The 13,959-nt window shown below is 66.4% G+C and overlaps 1 protein-coding gene across 2 annotated transcripts; it reads left to right on the forward strand.

Annotated features, from left to right (window-relative positions):
• Positions 1-13,654, forward strand: ADAM8 (ADAM metallopeptidase domain 8). Of its 2 annotated transcripts, XM_057531605.1 has the most exons (24): positions 1-1,378; positions 2,476-2,579; positions 3,521-3,597; positions 3,756-3,834; positions 3,929-4,005; positions 4,169-4,352; positions 4,662-4,724; positions 4,795-4,863; positions 5,155-5,324; positions 5,423-5,504; positions 5,812-5,960; positions 6,082-6,259; positions 6,515-6,604; positions 6,692-6,881; positions 6,976-7,057; positions 7,364-7,526; positions 7,964-8,041; positions 8,665-8,749; positions 9,450-9,564; positions 10,114-10,300; positions 10,745-10,810; positions 10,994-11,044; positions 12,356-12,433; positions 13,112-13,654. In XM_057531605.1, the coding sequence occupies exons 1-24, from the start codon at positions 1,333-1,335 to the stop codon at positions 13,160-13,162; spliced, it is 2,514 nt and encodes an 837-aa protein (XP_057387588.1). In that variant the 5' UTR covers positions 1-1,332; the 3' UTR covers positions 13,163-13,654. The 2 variants fall into 2 exon arrangements, with proteins under 2 accessions (XP_057387588.1, XP_057387589.1); XM_057531606.1 differs by lacking the exon at positions 7,964-8,041.
• Positions 13,655-13,959: the final 305 nt, after the last annotated feature.

Here is a 13,959-nt window from a genome sequence, read left to right on the forward strand (position 1 = left end):
TAGGGGGGCTCTGTGGGCCCACGTTGGTCCTGTAGGTGGGGTGGGGGTGCCAGGGCTGAGCCCGTGTTGCCGAGTTCCCTGTTGAGGTCTGGGCAGCAGAGCATGTAGTCCCAGCAGCTGGGGTTTTTGCCCAAATAGGGACACGTAGCCTTTGAACTTCTGCTATCAGATAACACGCAATACCAAAAAAGAGAAGTACAATGGCCAGGAGGATTTGGGGTGGTTCACACACATCGTTGTGTGAAACACGGTCATGTGTGGGCTCAGGGACACAAGCTGCCTGTGCCCCTTGCTCACTGTGGCCCTGGGGGCTTCTGTCACCCACGCCCGAGATACCCCAAAGAGTGTGCAAACCCCTCCTGCCTTGTTTTCCTTTTTCTGCTGTTCACTTTGGGGGAAATGATGGTCCGTTGAACTTTGACCTCTGGTCTGGACCCACTGTGGACACCACACCCTTTCACCTGAGGCCTTGACATGCTCTGATGTCCTGCCTTCCCAGGGGCACGTCCAGAATGAGGCTGGGGTGCCACCGGCCGGCTCAGCTGCAAGAAGCCCGGGTCCCCAGGTACCAGGCCGGAGTGGGGCGGCCCCAGCCTGCAGGGCAGGTCACGGCGGGTAGAAACTGGGGGCCGGGGGCAGCAGCGGGCAGGCAGCTGCGGACTTTGGCCCATAGCGACCGCATCCCAGGGCTGTCCACTGGGCCTCCACATCCGCCCTCTCCACAGAGCAGGGTCTGCTCCCTGAGCCAGGCGGCTGCCCGGCACCTGGCCAGCAGCGCCCCCTGTGTGCTCCCCTTGCCCAGTCTCCCCAGTGAGGCCTCAGGAGCCTGGGAGCAGGGCTGGCCACGGGCTGCTGGAGCTTTCGCACGCCTCACACCCTCACACGCAGCAGGGCCTCCACTCCCAGCCCCACCCTCGCGGGGCCCCGGCCGCCCCAGCCTGTTTCTTCACCTGCCTGGGGGATGCGGTGGCAGGAGTGGCCCAGGGTAGTCTGTCCACCTGCCCTGCTTAATTCAGTCCACATTGACAGAACTTCTGTGTGCTGAGCACTGGACACAGGACACTGTCCAGGAGCCCCAGGGGACCAGGAGACCGGGGAGGCGGGGTGGGGGCGGGACGCACCCTCAGGTACCCAGGTCCGGCCCCTCCCAGCCCTGAGGGGCTGATTGGCTGCGGGCAGGGGGCTGGTCGCTGGGGCAGGGCGGGGCGCGAGGGCACGAGCCTCAGAGGCGAGGGCAGGACCAGAGCCAGCCTGAGCACGGAGCTCCTTCTCCCCGGCCCCCCGGACCCGTGGGTTCGGATCCGCACCCCGCCCGCACCCCCCCCCCCCGCCATGCACGGCCTCGGGCTCCTGCTGCTTGCTGCGCTGTGGTTACAGGGTGAGCGCGTGCTGGGCGTCTGGCTCTGGCTGGTCCGGTCGCCTGAGCCCCGCTCCCTGCGCGGGGCTCTGGGCTGGTCTCGGGGGTTCGGCGGCATACAGGTGGCCAGTCGGCGGGGAGGCCCTGGGCGGTGCACACACGGGAACTTCAAAAGGGAAGTGCGTGGGGAAACGGCCACCTGGGCGTTTCCTGCGCTGGAGGTGGGGACCGGCTGGGACCGAGCGGGGTGGAGGGCCTGGCTGCTTCGGCTCCATTTGGGGCCTCGGGGGGATTGCCCACCTCCACGGGGACCCCCCAGCCTGGCAGGGAAGGGAGGGCCGAGGAGCAGTGGCCTGGAGCCGAGGGGTTGGGGGCACCCCAGGGGGTTGTTTTGCCACATGGGGACCTGCCTCTCCTCTGGGGGGACTGACTGTGCTGCTGGCCTTGGCCCCCACCCTAGCTCCTGAGAGCCTCCTGGGGTTCGGCGGGAGGGTGCTTACGGGGCAGGCCCTCCCCACGGCCTTCACTCCGGGAGGTTTGCCAGATAGCGGTTCCAGAGACACAACCATTAACACCTTGAAAGAGGGAGAAAAGAGTCACCTGGGGAGTAGGTTTCCAACTCGGCCTGGGCTGGGTCTCTGCTGTCTGTTGTTGGATACGGGGCAGCTTCTAGATCTGGGCTGGGTGAACCCTGCGGAAGAGGGCTGCCAGTTCCCCGTTAGATGCAGTCACGTGATTAGTTGGGATGAAAAATGTCAGCTCTAAGCACTGGACGGGCAGACCTGTCGCCCCGCGCCGCCCCCCCCCCAGCCCAGGGCCTGTGTGTGTCCTCGTCCTGAGAGGAGGAGGGGCCATCCGGGCCACCCCAGGGTCTGGGAGGCAGCCTGGTGGGCTCCTGGAAGGGCAGGCGCAAGTCTGCCCGACCCCACCCACGGCGGGGGTCCTGTGGCCTTTTTCACGCAGAACCCGGCTTGGGCTGGGGAGCCAGGCCTCAGCGTCTGCGGTCCCCACGCTGCCGGGTGACTCCCCAGGAGGAGGTGCCGGCGCACAGCAGGCTGGGGAGGGACCCCCAGGGCGGGAGGGTGCCCTGTGCGCCCGCTGACCCCCCTCTCCTGCAGAGGCCGCCCCCAGGGCCAGCCTGCCCCACGTGGAGCAGTACGAGGTGGTGAGGCCCCGGCGCCTGCCAGCACCCCGCACCCGCCGAGCCCTGCCCTCCCACTCGGTAAGCCTGGGCAGGAGGCTGGCCTGGGGGTCCCTCCCCGGCCCTTCAGAGCCCATGTCTGTCTGTGAGCAGGGTGATAGCTCCCCGTGTGCCCAGCGAGTCGTGAGGGGCCGCCTTTGGGGCTGAGGGCCAGGTGGGCTTCTGGGCTTTCGGGCAGACCCCTGGGGAGCTCACAACCCAACTGGGCCGTCTCTGCCTGGGCCGCCTTCCTCCTCCCCCCAGGGCTCACCTTCTTCTTCCGTCCCACGCACCCTTGGGCAGGGCCACAGCCGCCCCGCCTCAGGGGGTGGGGGGTGCCGGCTGGGCAGGAGCTCCGCCAGCCGCGGCCACTCCCCAGTTTCACTCCAGCGATGAGTCAGACTCTTCTGAGACCGGAGGGGATGGCCCAGCGGGGGCGTCGCTTACGCCCCTTGGGAGTTTGGGGCTGGGATTCCCCGGGGCGCCTGGGGGCATTCTGAGACCTGCAACGTGTGCGCCTGCGTCTGGGCGGGTGTGCGGATGGACGTGCCCAAGTGTGTGTCGAGGACAGCCCCGTCCTGACCGCGGGGTGCGGGCACAGGGCACAGTGTCCTAGGGGTCAGCTGCGGGCTGGGGGCACCCCTCTAGTCGGGCCCAGGGCTGGAAGGGGCGGGGCCTCGCCGGGGCGGGTCACCTCTGCCGCCTGGGTTCTAAGGCTGCCTGTCAGGGGCTGTGTCCCCCCTTCCCTTGCTTCCTGGTAAGGGGCATTCTCCTTTTCCCTGTGTGGACTTGTGAGGAAACCGAGGCCTGAGGCACCTGAGGCGGTGGTTCTGGGTGGAGCTCCCCACCTGCCCACTGCCTCCGGTACGGCCTGAGGCCCCACCTCCTCCTACTGGCCAGGTGCTACCCACCCCCAGGTTTGAGGTGGGCGTGGCCGGGGCAGGGCCCCTCTCTCTGGACCCCTCCCTTTTCTCCCGGCTCAGGGCCTGTATCCGGAGAGTGTGAGCTACGTCCTGGGGGCCCGAGGGCACACCTTCACCCTGCACCTTCGGAAGAACAGGTGAGCAGGGGCCTAAGCCCGCAGCCTGCTCCCACCCCTGCCCCCAGCACACCTGTGTCCTGGGCATCCAGCTCCCTGGCCCAGCCTCTCCTCCACACCAGAGGTGGCTTCTGGGGCAGGCAGGCGGGGCCCAGAGCATCACGGGGGCTCTCTTCCAGGGACCTGGTGGGCTCGGGCTACGTGGAGACCTACACGGCCGCCGATGGCGCCCAGGTGACAGAGCAGCTGCCGAGGCAGGTATGGCCCCCCGAGTGACCCTCCCCAAGGCCAGTGGTGGCGGTGCGGGGAGCGCGGGCACCGGGAGCGGAGCCCTCATGCCCTCCTCCCGCAGGACCACTGCTTCTACCAGGGCAACGTGGAGGGGCACCAGGGCTCCGCTGCCAGCCTCAGCACCTGCACCGGCCTCAGGTGGGTGCTGCCGACCAGGCGGGGTGCGTCAGGACGTCAGGGCCCAGCACTGTCTCACTCTCCAGCGAAGTGAACTGAGGCCAAGAAGAGAGGGGTGGGCTGGGGGCAGCTGCTGCCCTGGATCCCTCACTAACTCAGAGCCATGGGCTTCGCTCTGCCTCAGGGGCTTCTTCCAGGCCGGCTCCACCGTCCACCTGATCGAGCCCCTGGATGGGGGCGGGGAAGAGGGGCAACACGCGCTGTACCAGGCGCAGCACCTGCAGCAGAAGGCCGGCACCTGCGGGGTCAACGACAGCAGCCTGGAGGCCGTCCTCGGGCCGCGGGTCTCGGCGGCCCTCAGGCCCCGGGTGAGGGGTGGCCCTGCCCGCTGCTTCCCCGTCCGCTTGGCCCGTGCATCCCCAGACTCCTGGGTGCCCAGCGAAGCGGGGGCACTGCCTGCCACCCCCGTGGCTGGGGTGGGCCTGGGCCTGGCTGTGCGCTGGCTGCAGAGCCAGCTCCTTAGTCTGCGCCAGAGCGCCCCCCCCCGCTCCCACCAAGGCTCCCCCAGCACTGCGGGGCCAGCTCCGGGGCCCGGAGCTGCTCAGTGTGCAGAGACGGGCTGAGGACAGGCGGGCTGTGGCTGGGTGGCTGACCGGCTTCTTGTCCCCACCCCTCAGAACTGGCCAGTGCCCCGAGAGACCCGCTATGTGGAGCTGTTTGTGGTCACGGACAGCACAGAGGTACCTGGGGCGGGGCGGGGGTGGTGCAGGCGGGCCGACAGGCCGCAGCTGAGGGTCTGCTGTCCTCCAGTTCCAGCGGTTGGGGAGCAGAGAGGCTGTGCGCCAGCGGGTGCTGGAGGTGGTCAACCACGTGGACAAGGTGGGGCCACTTCGCCCTGGGGGCTTCCTCTCAGCAGGGGCTGCCGGGCAGCACACACCCAGCCCAACAGAAACCCTGGCTGTAGAGGCCTGTAGGGCACCGGGAGAGGAGGCGAGGGCTGGCCATGGGGGGCACCTGGCTGCCGGTAGAACCATCCGCCAGGTGATGGGGCTAGGACTCTGCCCCAGCCCTCGTGACCTGTCCCATCTCAGCGGACGCTGGGGGGACCTCTGGCCCTTCGCTGCCATCACCCTTGGAACCTGACCCTCGGGGCTCCCTATCCTCTGGCAGCTCTATCAGGAGCTCAATTTCCGCGTGGTGCTTGTGGGCCTGGAGATGTGGAACGGTGGGGACAAGATTGACGTCAGCACCCAGGCCGACACCACACTGAGCAACTTCCTGTCCTGGCGGGTGCAAGACCTGGCGGGGCGGCACCTGCACGACAACGCGCAGTTCATCACGTGAGTGGGCGGAGGGCCACGCTGTCGCCGGGACGAGGGGGCCCCCAGGGGAGGCGGGTTCCGAGGTGTCCACATGCAGACACTGCTCTCCTTCCCAGCGGGGTCAACTTCGCAGGGACCACCGTGGGACTGGCCAAGGTGTCCGCCATGTGCTCCCAGGACTCGGGGGCTGTGAACCAGGTGCGGAGGATCCAGCTGGGTTTGCTGGACAGAGGCTGGAGCTGGCCACGGGGGGTGGGGGGCAGGGAGTGGGGATCGGAGCTTGAGCTGGGGCCTGTGAGGGGGGACCTCAGGACTCAGGTCCACCTGCTGGTCCCTATGCTGTCCCCCGGACACCTGAGCAGCTGCCTCTTCCGAAGGATGCACTGACGCTTTAGGTTTGAAGAAGTGATGTTGGCAGGAGGCACCGCCGAGCCCCTCAGCCTGCTGGGGGCGGGCGGGGGACTGGCCACCAGAGTGGCCCCAGCCAACATGGCCCCTCCTGTAGGACCACAGCCCGAACCCCATGGGCGTGGCGAGCACCATGGCCCACGAGATGGGCCACAACCTGGGCATGGACCACGACGAGAACATCCAAGACTGCTACTGCCCGGTGCCGCGGGCCGGCGGCGGCTGCGTGATGGCGGCCAGCATCGGGTGAGGCTCGGCCCCAGCCAGCCCGCCCGACGGCCCCCCGCCGAGCAGGGGTGTCCCAGGGCGCGGGCGGCCGGCCCCCACCCACCCACCCTTCTGATGACAGGGACTCCCCTCCCCACAGCTCCAACTTCCCCAGAAAGTTCAGCCACTGCAGCCGGGCTGACCTGGAGACATTCGTGGAGAAGGCCCGGACGGCCTGCCTGGTGGACGTGCCGGACCCCGCCCGGCTGGTGGGCGGCCCCGTGTGTGGGAACCAGTTCGTGGAGCGTGGGGAGCAGTGCGACTGCGGCGCCCCCCAGGTGCAGGGCCGGGCCCCGCCGCCGCCCTCGGTGTTCCGCCCACCCACGTGGGGGGCCGGCCCCCATCCACAGGCTGGGGCGACCGTTCCTGAGCCCCGGGCGCCCTGCGCTCGCACAGCGACACCTCCTGTCCTCTGGCACTGAAACGACTGGCAGGGCTCATGGGTGGGAGTGACCAGACCACCCGAGGGGAGGGCCTGGGGCCGGCCCAGCGTGCAGCCCGCTCAGACCTTCGCCGTTGCCCCCGCCCCCCAGGACTGTCAGAACCGCTGCTGCAATGCCAGCACCTGCCTGCTGGCCAAGGGGGCCGAGTGTGCCCACGGCACCTGCTGCCACGAGTGCAGGGTGAGCCTGGGGTTCTGGGGCACAGCAGCAGGCGTGGGTGTTTGGGGGCCTCCCGTTCCCGCGGTGAGCTTGGCTCTGCTGAACCAGGTGAAGCCGGCCGGAGAGCCGTGCCGCCCTGCAAAGGACCAGTGTGACCTCAGAGAGTACTGCGACGGCCGGCAGCCTTTGTGTCCCGAGGACGCCTTCTGGGAGAACGGCACGCCCTGCCCGGGGGGCTACTGCTACAACGGGGCCTGCCCCACGCTGGCCCAGAGGTGCCGGGACTTGTGGGGGCCAGGTGAGCGGGCTTGGGCCCCGGTCATGGGACCCTCAGGCCTGCCAGGGTGGCTGCCGGTCCTGAGCCGGAGGGCTGACCTGCTTCTGCCCCGCAGGCGCTCGGGTTGCCACGGAGACGTGCTACAGCTACAGCATCTCTGCAGGCTGCAGGAGCGGGATCCCCCTGGACTTTGGCAGGTGAGCGTCCACCCGTGGCCCGACTCCCCTGGGTCCAGGGCACGGAATGTTTCCACCAGGAGAGTCCTCTGCACAAAGGAGTCCGGGAGCTGAGTCAGGGGCCTCTCTGGGGGCCTACCTGGCCCTGCGGGACCCCCAGGCCAGAGCATGCTGCCCTTTGGGAGAGTGGGTCACTGCGGCTGGGCTGTGGACCCCTGCGGGAGGACCCAGGGCCTCACCCACAGCTCCTGGTGCGCTGAGCACGGCTGTGAGCACCGAGCAGGAGTCCCCGTGGAGCTGGCTCCACGCACGTCCATCTGTCCTCAGGGTCAACAGGTGTGGCACTCTGTTCTGTGAGTGGGGGCAGAAGCCCCCGGAGCGGAGTTCCTGCACCCTCACCTCCTCCTCGGGTGATTGCCAGGCTCTTGTCCAGGACAGCAGCAGCGGGTACGAGCCAGTGCCCGAAGGCACCAAGTGTGGCAAGGAGCAGGTGGGCCGGACGTGCCTCTCGGTCGGGCTGCTGGACCCCAGGGCGAGCTGGCGGGGCCCAGAGCAGGGCGGTGGCGGCTGGAGAAGGGCTCTGTTCTGGGTAGAAACTCGGAAGGCGCACGGGGGGTGCGGGAGAAGACCCTTCTCAGTTAATGGGTTTAAAGACTATTTGTCCTGCAAGCCCTCTGGGGATGGGCGGGGCCAGTCCTCTGTGGCCCCGGTGGCAGCAGAGGGCTGGCCGGGCAGTGCCTCTCCCCGTGGCCAAGGCCAGCCAGCAGATGGGCTGCGGGCGAGGCCACCGGGGGTGTGAAGGCTGTGGCCTGCCCCTCCGAAGCCCAGACGCAGGTTTTGGGTCCACTCTGGTTGATGGTGGAGAGCGGGGGTGCTTCAAGCAGGAGTCTAGACTGGCTGCCTACGGAGACCCCCACTGCCCTCTAGGTTTGCTGGAAAGGCTTCTGCCAGGACCTCCGTGTCTACAGATCCAGAAACTGCTCTGCCCGGTGTAGCAACCATGGGGTACGTGGGCCCAGGGGATGGCCTGCCACCAGCCCTTTGGGCTTGAAAGATGCGCAGGCCGTGCTTAGGATAGCCCAGACAAACAGAGGGCCGAGGCTGGTGCCCTGGGACTGTGCCAGGAGCCCGCTGGGGCCTCCCGAGGCTGGAACTGACAGAGATCTGGGCGTCCCGTGTAGACACGGAAGCCCGGGGTAGTCACGGTGCCGGTGGACACGTGGGCCAGGCCGGTCTGATGTGAAGTGTCCTATTCTGAGCTCTTAGTAACCTGTGCTATGACGTTGGGGAGGTCAGAGCTCTGAGGGCTAGAAACCGGGGGGCCTGGGGCAGTGCCCTCCTGTGCCCCCGTCTCAGGAGGACAGCCTGCCCCGAAGTCACCCTGCCCCTCCTGCGGCGATGCCTGCTTTGCTCAGAAAGCCCGCAGCGTCCCGTCAGAGCCCTCCTCCCTCACCTGGGGAGGGGCCGCTGCCATCAGCACATCTGACGAAACCTGCGTGGTGGCGGTCCTGGACCCCTAGCTTGTCCTCTGTCAGTAGGGGCCCCAGCAGAGCAGCCGGCGCCTCAGTGGGCACTGGGCAGTGCGGCAGGTAGGGGTCTGGAGGCCCTGACGCCTGGTCGTCCCCCAGGTGTGCAACCACAAGGACCAGTGCCACTGCCACCCGGGCTGGGCCCCACCCTACTGCGCAGAGCTGCTGCCTAACGTGCGCACAGGTAGGCAGGGCCCGCCCCGCCCCGCGCCTTCACACACCTTCACAAGCCCAGTGGGGTCTGGCTGCGGGTCCTGCCTTTTCTCAGGCCACCTGGGAGGGGCCGAGAAGGAGGCCGTGTGCCCCTAAACCGTGAGGGGCATGTTGAAGACGTGGCCTTGCAGCCCCCGGCATCCGGACCCCACAGGTCCGGAGCGGGGACCAGGATCCCGAGTCCCCACCTCGGCCCTATGGGAGGAGGGGGGCCCGTCCCAGAGGGAGGGCTGCAGGAGCAACGTGGGACAGCGCCAGCTCCTTGCCGGGTGCTCCGCCCCATCCTGGGCCCGGGAGCCTCGGGGCCTCCCACCCCCACAGGTGTCTTCCTCCCCAGTGGTCAGGCCTACAGGGCCTGGCCTGGCCGCACCCACGTCACTGAGGGCCTGGGGCCGCCCACCGCCAAGCCCTCCAACCGGTCCCCTGAGAGCCCAGAGCGCTGGCGTCATGTACCGGTTCTCAAGGCCAAGGGTCCTCAGATGGCCCTGGCCTTCGCAGGGGGCCCAGGGCTCTGGGTTGTTGGCGTGGCCAAGGAGGGGGCACCTTCCTCAGGCCCCTCCTTGGCCCCAGGCTGGCCTGGCCGGCGCTGAGCTGCCCGCGGGCCCTCCCAGCCCCTGCTGCCTCGAGGCACGTCCGGCCCTGGTGGCACCTGGCCTCTTGTGTCCCCACAGCTTCCGGGAGCCTCCTGGTGGGCGTGCTGGTGCCTGTGGCGCTCCTGGTGCCTCTGGCACTGACCCTGGCAGGCGTGGTCATCTACCGCAAAGCCCGGAACCCCGTCCGAAGGAGGTGCGTGAGCTCTGGGCTTGCAGAGCGTCAGCGTGTGTGTGCAGAGCGAGTCGCCTGCTTGCACTGCTGGAGGGGGAGGGGGAGAATGCGCTCTGGGCCCCCTGCCTTCACTGACACGGGAGCAGGTGCGGGTTGTGGTGACAGGTTGGTGATGTGGAAACGCAGAGAGGACCCCGTCTCCCCCTCACACCCCAGCGGGCGCCGGCCCACCGCCCTCGGTGGGCACTGCGCTCTGAGCCTGCCCTGGGCTCTGGGTGTCCCCGGTGCCCACTCTGGGGGGACCTCGACCCCCACGCTGGCCGCAGCAGGACACACTTGCCCAGTGGCCTCCAAGTACCTCCTGCGGGCCCACCTGGACCCCAGAGCCAATGGGGCCAGGACACGAGAGGCCGCCTCTGCCTCTGCACACGGCTGTCACTGGTGCATCCCGAGGGGCAGCTGCAGCTGAGTGGGCCTCTGGCCAGGCCAGGGTTCCCACGCCCAGGAGCCCCAAGTCCCTGGGCTGAATCCTGAGGCCAGGAAGCACTGACCCATCTTATTTCTCCCCAGGAATGTGGCAGCCAAGACGGCCATGGGGCTCTCCAACCCCCTGTTCCACGAGGGGCACAGGACACCCGTGAAGGGCAGGGCCCCGGCTCCCACCAGGGGGCCCCCAGAGCCGGGCCTTTCCTCCCACCCCAGCCAGCCCCCCAAACCCACGGCTTCCGCGGTGACCCCTAAGTGGCCACCCCCTGCTGTAAGCACCAGGCATCCCCGACGGGCTCCCCAGGCCACCCCCAAAGCTCAGGCCAGGATGCGGTCCCCTGGGGCTTAGAGTGGCCACCACGACCGCCACTTAGAGGCGAAACGAGGCTTTAGGACGAGTGGAGCTGGTGACAGAATTGAAGCTGAGGCTCGAGGCCTCTGCGAGGTCCGCCTCGGGGCGGTTTTGAGGCCCAGACGCCCTCGCTGCCATGCGGCGCCTCTGCGCGTCCCCAGGGCTGTGGGAAGGGAGCGTAAGTCAGGGCCCTGCCCAGCGGTGGGGCAGGGTGGCGCCCCCTCTGCGCACACGGGGCTTTGTTCTTCCCACTCTGGGAGGGGCCGGAACCTTGGGTCCTCAGCTGGGTGGGGGCAGCTCCGAAGCCGGGGCTCCCTGGAGGTGGCCGCCCTGGGACCCAGGCTCACGGCCACCTTCCTGCAGCCTCCAGCCGCTATGTCCAGCCCACCGTCCCCAGTTCCTGTGTATACCCGGCAGGCCCCGGGCCAGGTGAGTGGGGGGCTGGCAGAGGGGCCGTCGCGGTGGCATAAAGCAGATCCTGGGAGGCGGAGGGTCTGGGGCTGGATTTGGTGGGCCAGGGGCCCTAGGGTGGTGGCCACTGCACCCCCAGGGGGCCGACATGAACTGAACCCAGGGGAACTGGGGTCCTGACCGCTCCTCCCTTCCCACCAGCTCAGACCTGCTCCTCCCACCAAGCCCCTCCCGGTGCTGAAGGCCAAGCAGGTGAGAGGACCACCGGGGGAGGGGCGCAGGGGTGAGCGGGCCGTGGGCTCCATCGTGGTGCTCCCTTTGGTTTGAGGCTTCAGGGGTTTGGGAAGGGTCTCTCCCAAGTGTGAGCCACGGGAGCCCCAGCAAGCCCCCTGCCTTTGGGCTCGCTCGGGAGGCCCTCCCGCCTGTCCTGAGGTCTGGCCCTGACGGGTCCCCTCCTTTGCTGGGAGCCCCATGGGTACTGCCGAGGGTCCTGCGCACCTCCGGACAGGCACACTCACCTCCCGGCAGGCGGGGAGGTCACCTGCTCTGGCGAATTGTGAGGCAGGGAGGCCCAGGCTCCTCTCTCCGCCCACCAGGAGCCTGGGGGGCCCCGCGGCAGCCTGTCCGCCGGGCGGTGTGGAGTCATCACTTGGTTGCAGTGGTGTCTGCAGGGCTTCAAATCTCTGTAGGGCCCGTCTTCCCTTAGCGGTTAATGTCGTGGAGATACTTGGAGCGATGCCCGGCTGGTTACTTCCTAAACTGACCCGCGGTGCCTCCGTGGGTGGATCTCACCTACAACAACCAGTACTGTGGCGTTTGCTTAACGGAGATTCTCTATTTTTTGCTTTTTATTTTGAATTAATTTTAGAGTTACAGTGAAGTTACAAAAATAGTCCGTAAAAAAGTCTTAGGAGGGGTTTTGACAGGCCAAACAGGGAAGGGGGGTTGGGCAGAGAGATTTCTGGCCAAGGAAATGGTGGCAGCCAGGGAATTGTGCTGGGGGAGAAAAGTGCAGGCGACTTCTCCCTCTCTGCTCAGCAGGGCCCTTCTCAGTGTGCTGGGCCCACCCCGTCCCTCTGGCGCTGGAATGAGCTGCCTGGGCTGAGCAGGGCCCCTGCTGGAGGTCTTCCTTCTCCATCCCAGCCCTGGCCCCGGGGAAAGCTGAGATGCAAACAAATGCAAATTCTAGTAGTGGATCCTTCGCTTTAGAGCTTCCAAAGACACACATTCTGGCAATTTAAGAGCTTTTCCTGGGTAATGTTGGGGTAGGGTGGAGGGGGGAGTTGAGGGAAGAGGGTGGGGGAGTTGAGGGAAGAGGGTGGGGCAGTGAGATAAGCCGATGGGCCCAGGAATGGGGGCCCTGCCACATTTCGGTTTCATTCCGGGGCAGTGGCAGCTGTGGGTGGGGAGGGGGTTGGGGGCACTTCTCTGTAGAGAGCTCAGCGAAGAGAAACGTGCAGTCCGGTCTGGAGCAGAGCAGAGCACCCAGGGAACTTTCTAGAAGGTGCTCAGAAGCTGGCGCCCTGGTCCAGCTGGCCATCAGCTGTGTCTACCTCCTTCCAGGTCGTCAAGCCAACCTGCACTCCACCGATGCCACCTGTCAAGCCCAGGGCCGGAGGGGCCCAGCCTGGACCCACTCAGGTGAGGCCCTCACACACAGGGCAGTGCCCACCTCGCCGGGCAGAGCGAGCTGTCTTTCCCCATCTGGCTGCCTGGGGCACAGCCCTGAGAGGGTATAACATCCGCCCTCTACTCTGTCAGAGGACTTTTCGGTGCTTGCCGCTTCTTCCAGCTGTTACTGTGTCTTTTTCGCCACTAGTGTAAGCACAGAAGTCTATTCTTTTTTTTTTATTTATTTATTTATGGCTCTGTTGGGTCTTCGTTTCTGTACGAGGGCTTTCTCTAGTTGCGGCGAGCGGGGGCCACTCTTCATCGCAGTGCGCGGGCCTCTCACTGTTGCGGCCTCTCTTGTTGCGGAGCACAGGCTCCAGACGCGCAGGCTCAGTACTTGTGGCTCACGGGCTTAGCTGCTCCGTGGCATGTGGGATCTTCCCAGACCAGGGCTCAAACCCATGCCCCCTGCATTGGCAGGCAGATTCCCAACCACTGCGCCACCAGGGAAGCCCCAGAAGTCTATTCTTGATAAAGCATCAGTTGTTAATACCCGGGCTGTCTCCACTCAGCTCTGAGCTCTGAGCACAGTCATATCGTTGGATGAACTGAGGATCCAAATTTTAAGAAAAGTATAAGGAAATTAGATTCAGTTGTGCTCTTTGTAGCAGATGGTTTTTAATGTCAGTTCTTTCTTCCTTTTCCAAGGGAGTTGTTGGCCCAAAGGTTGCTCTGAAACCCCCCGACCAGAGGAGGTGATGGGGCCCGAGCTCAAAGCACCCTGGGGGGCATCTGTGCGCCTGTCTGGACGTTGCCTGTGGTCATGTGACCTCGCCACCAGCACTGACAGACCAGCTGCCTGGCCCCAGGCCCTCCGTCCCCCTCCCTGAGGGTTGGGTCCACTGTGAAAAGTCCTAGCGGAAGAGCCAACTCCTCATGGCCAAGGTCACTCTTCACCCCACGGTCACAGCCCAGGCCCTCTCCGCCCAGGACTCGCGGTTGGGCCCTCGGCTGCTGTCCTGACCTCAGGAACGGGGGCCAGGCCAGTGCCTCCTCACCCACGTGTGTCTCCAGACTGCCACTGGTGTCTTGTCTGGGTCTCTGGAAACCTCAGGTGCACATTCAGTAGGGCTGAAAACTTTAATGAAATTTTTGTATTCTACAATTAAATTATTGATCAAATTCTAAATGACGGGAGATCGGTGGAAAATGTTGCATGCGAAACAATGTGGAATTTATAAGATTTAAGGGTCCAACGCTTGTTAAAATAAAAGTCTACTGTAAATGGGTAAGGTCAAACTTTCCCCTTATTTTCTTCTTAGACTTTATCGTAAGCAAGCCCTCCTCTGCCTAAACTAAGCAGCGCCCCTCCCCTTCCGACCCCCGCTCCGGTCTCCCGGCAACGGCCCCGCCCTTCCGCCGCCGTCTCCCGGCAACGGCCCGACCACCCTCCCGGCTCCACGGTGGGCGCCGCCAGGCCGAGCCCCCCGCCCCGGCCGCCGCTGCTGCCCGGCGCCCTCCGTGGCCTCTACGCCTAGCTGGACGCACTGCCGCTC

Source organism: Balaenoptera acutorostrata, chromosome 16 (assembly GCF_949987535.1).
Source record: "Balaenoptera acutorostrata chromosome 16, mBalAcu1.1, whole genome shotgun sequence".
In the NCBI taxonomy this organism is placed as follows: Eukaryota; Metazoa; Chordata; class Mammalia; order Artiodactyla; family Balaenopteridae; genus Balaenoptera; species Balaenoptera acutorostrata.

Coding starts and splice junctions, on each gene's coding strand:
- ADAM8 (XM_057531605.1), top strand. CDS start 1,333: ATGCACGGCCTCGGGCTCCTGCTGCTTGCTGCGCTGTGGTTACAGG. Junction 4,353..4,661: donor CGGCGGCCCTCAGGCCCCGG/GTGAGGGGTGGC, acceptor CCCACCCCTCAG/AACTGGCCAGTGCCCCGAGA. Junction 12,434..13,111: donor CCCAGCCTGGACCCACTCAG/GTGAGGCCCTCA, acceptor TCCTTTTCCAAG/GGAGTTGTTGGCCCAAAGGT.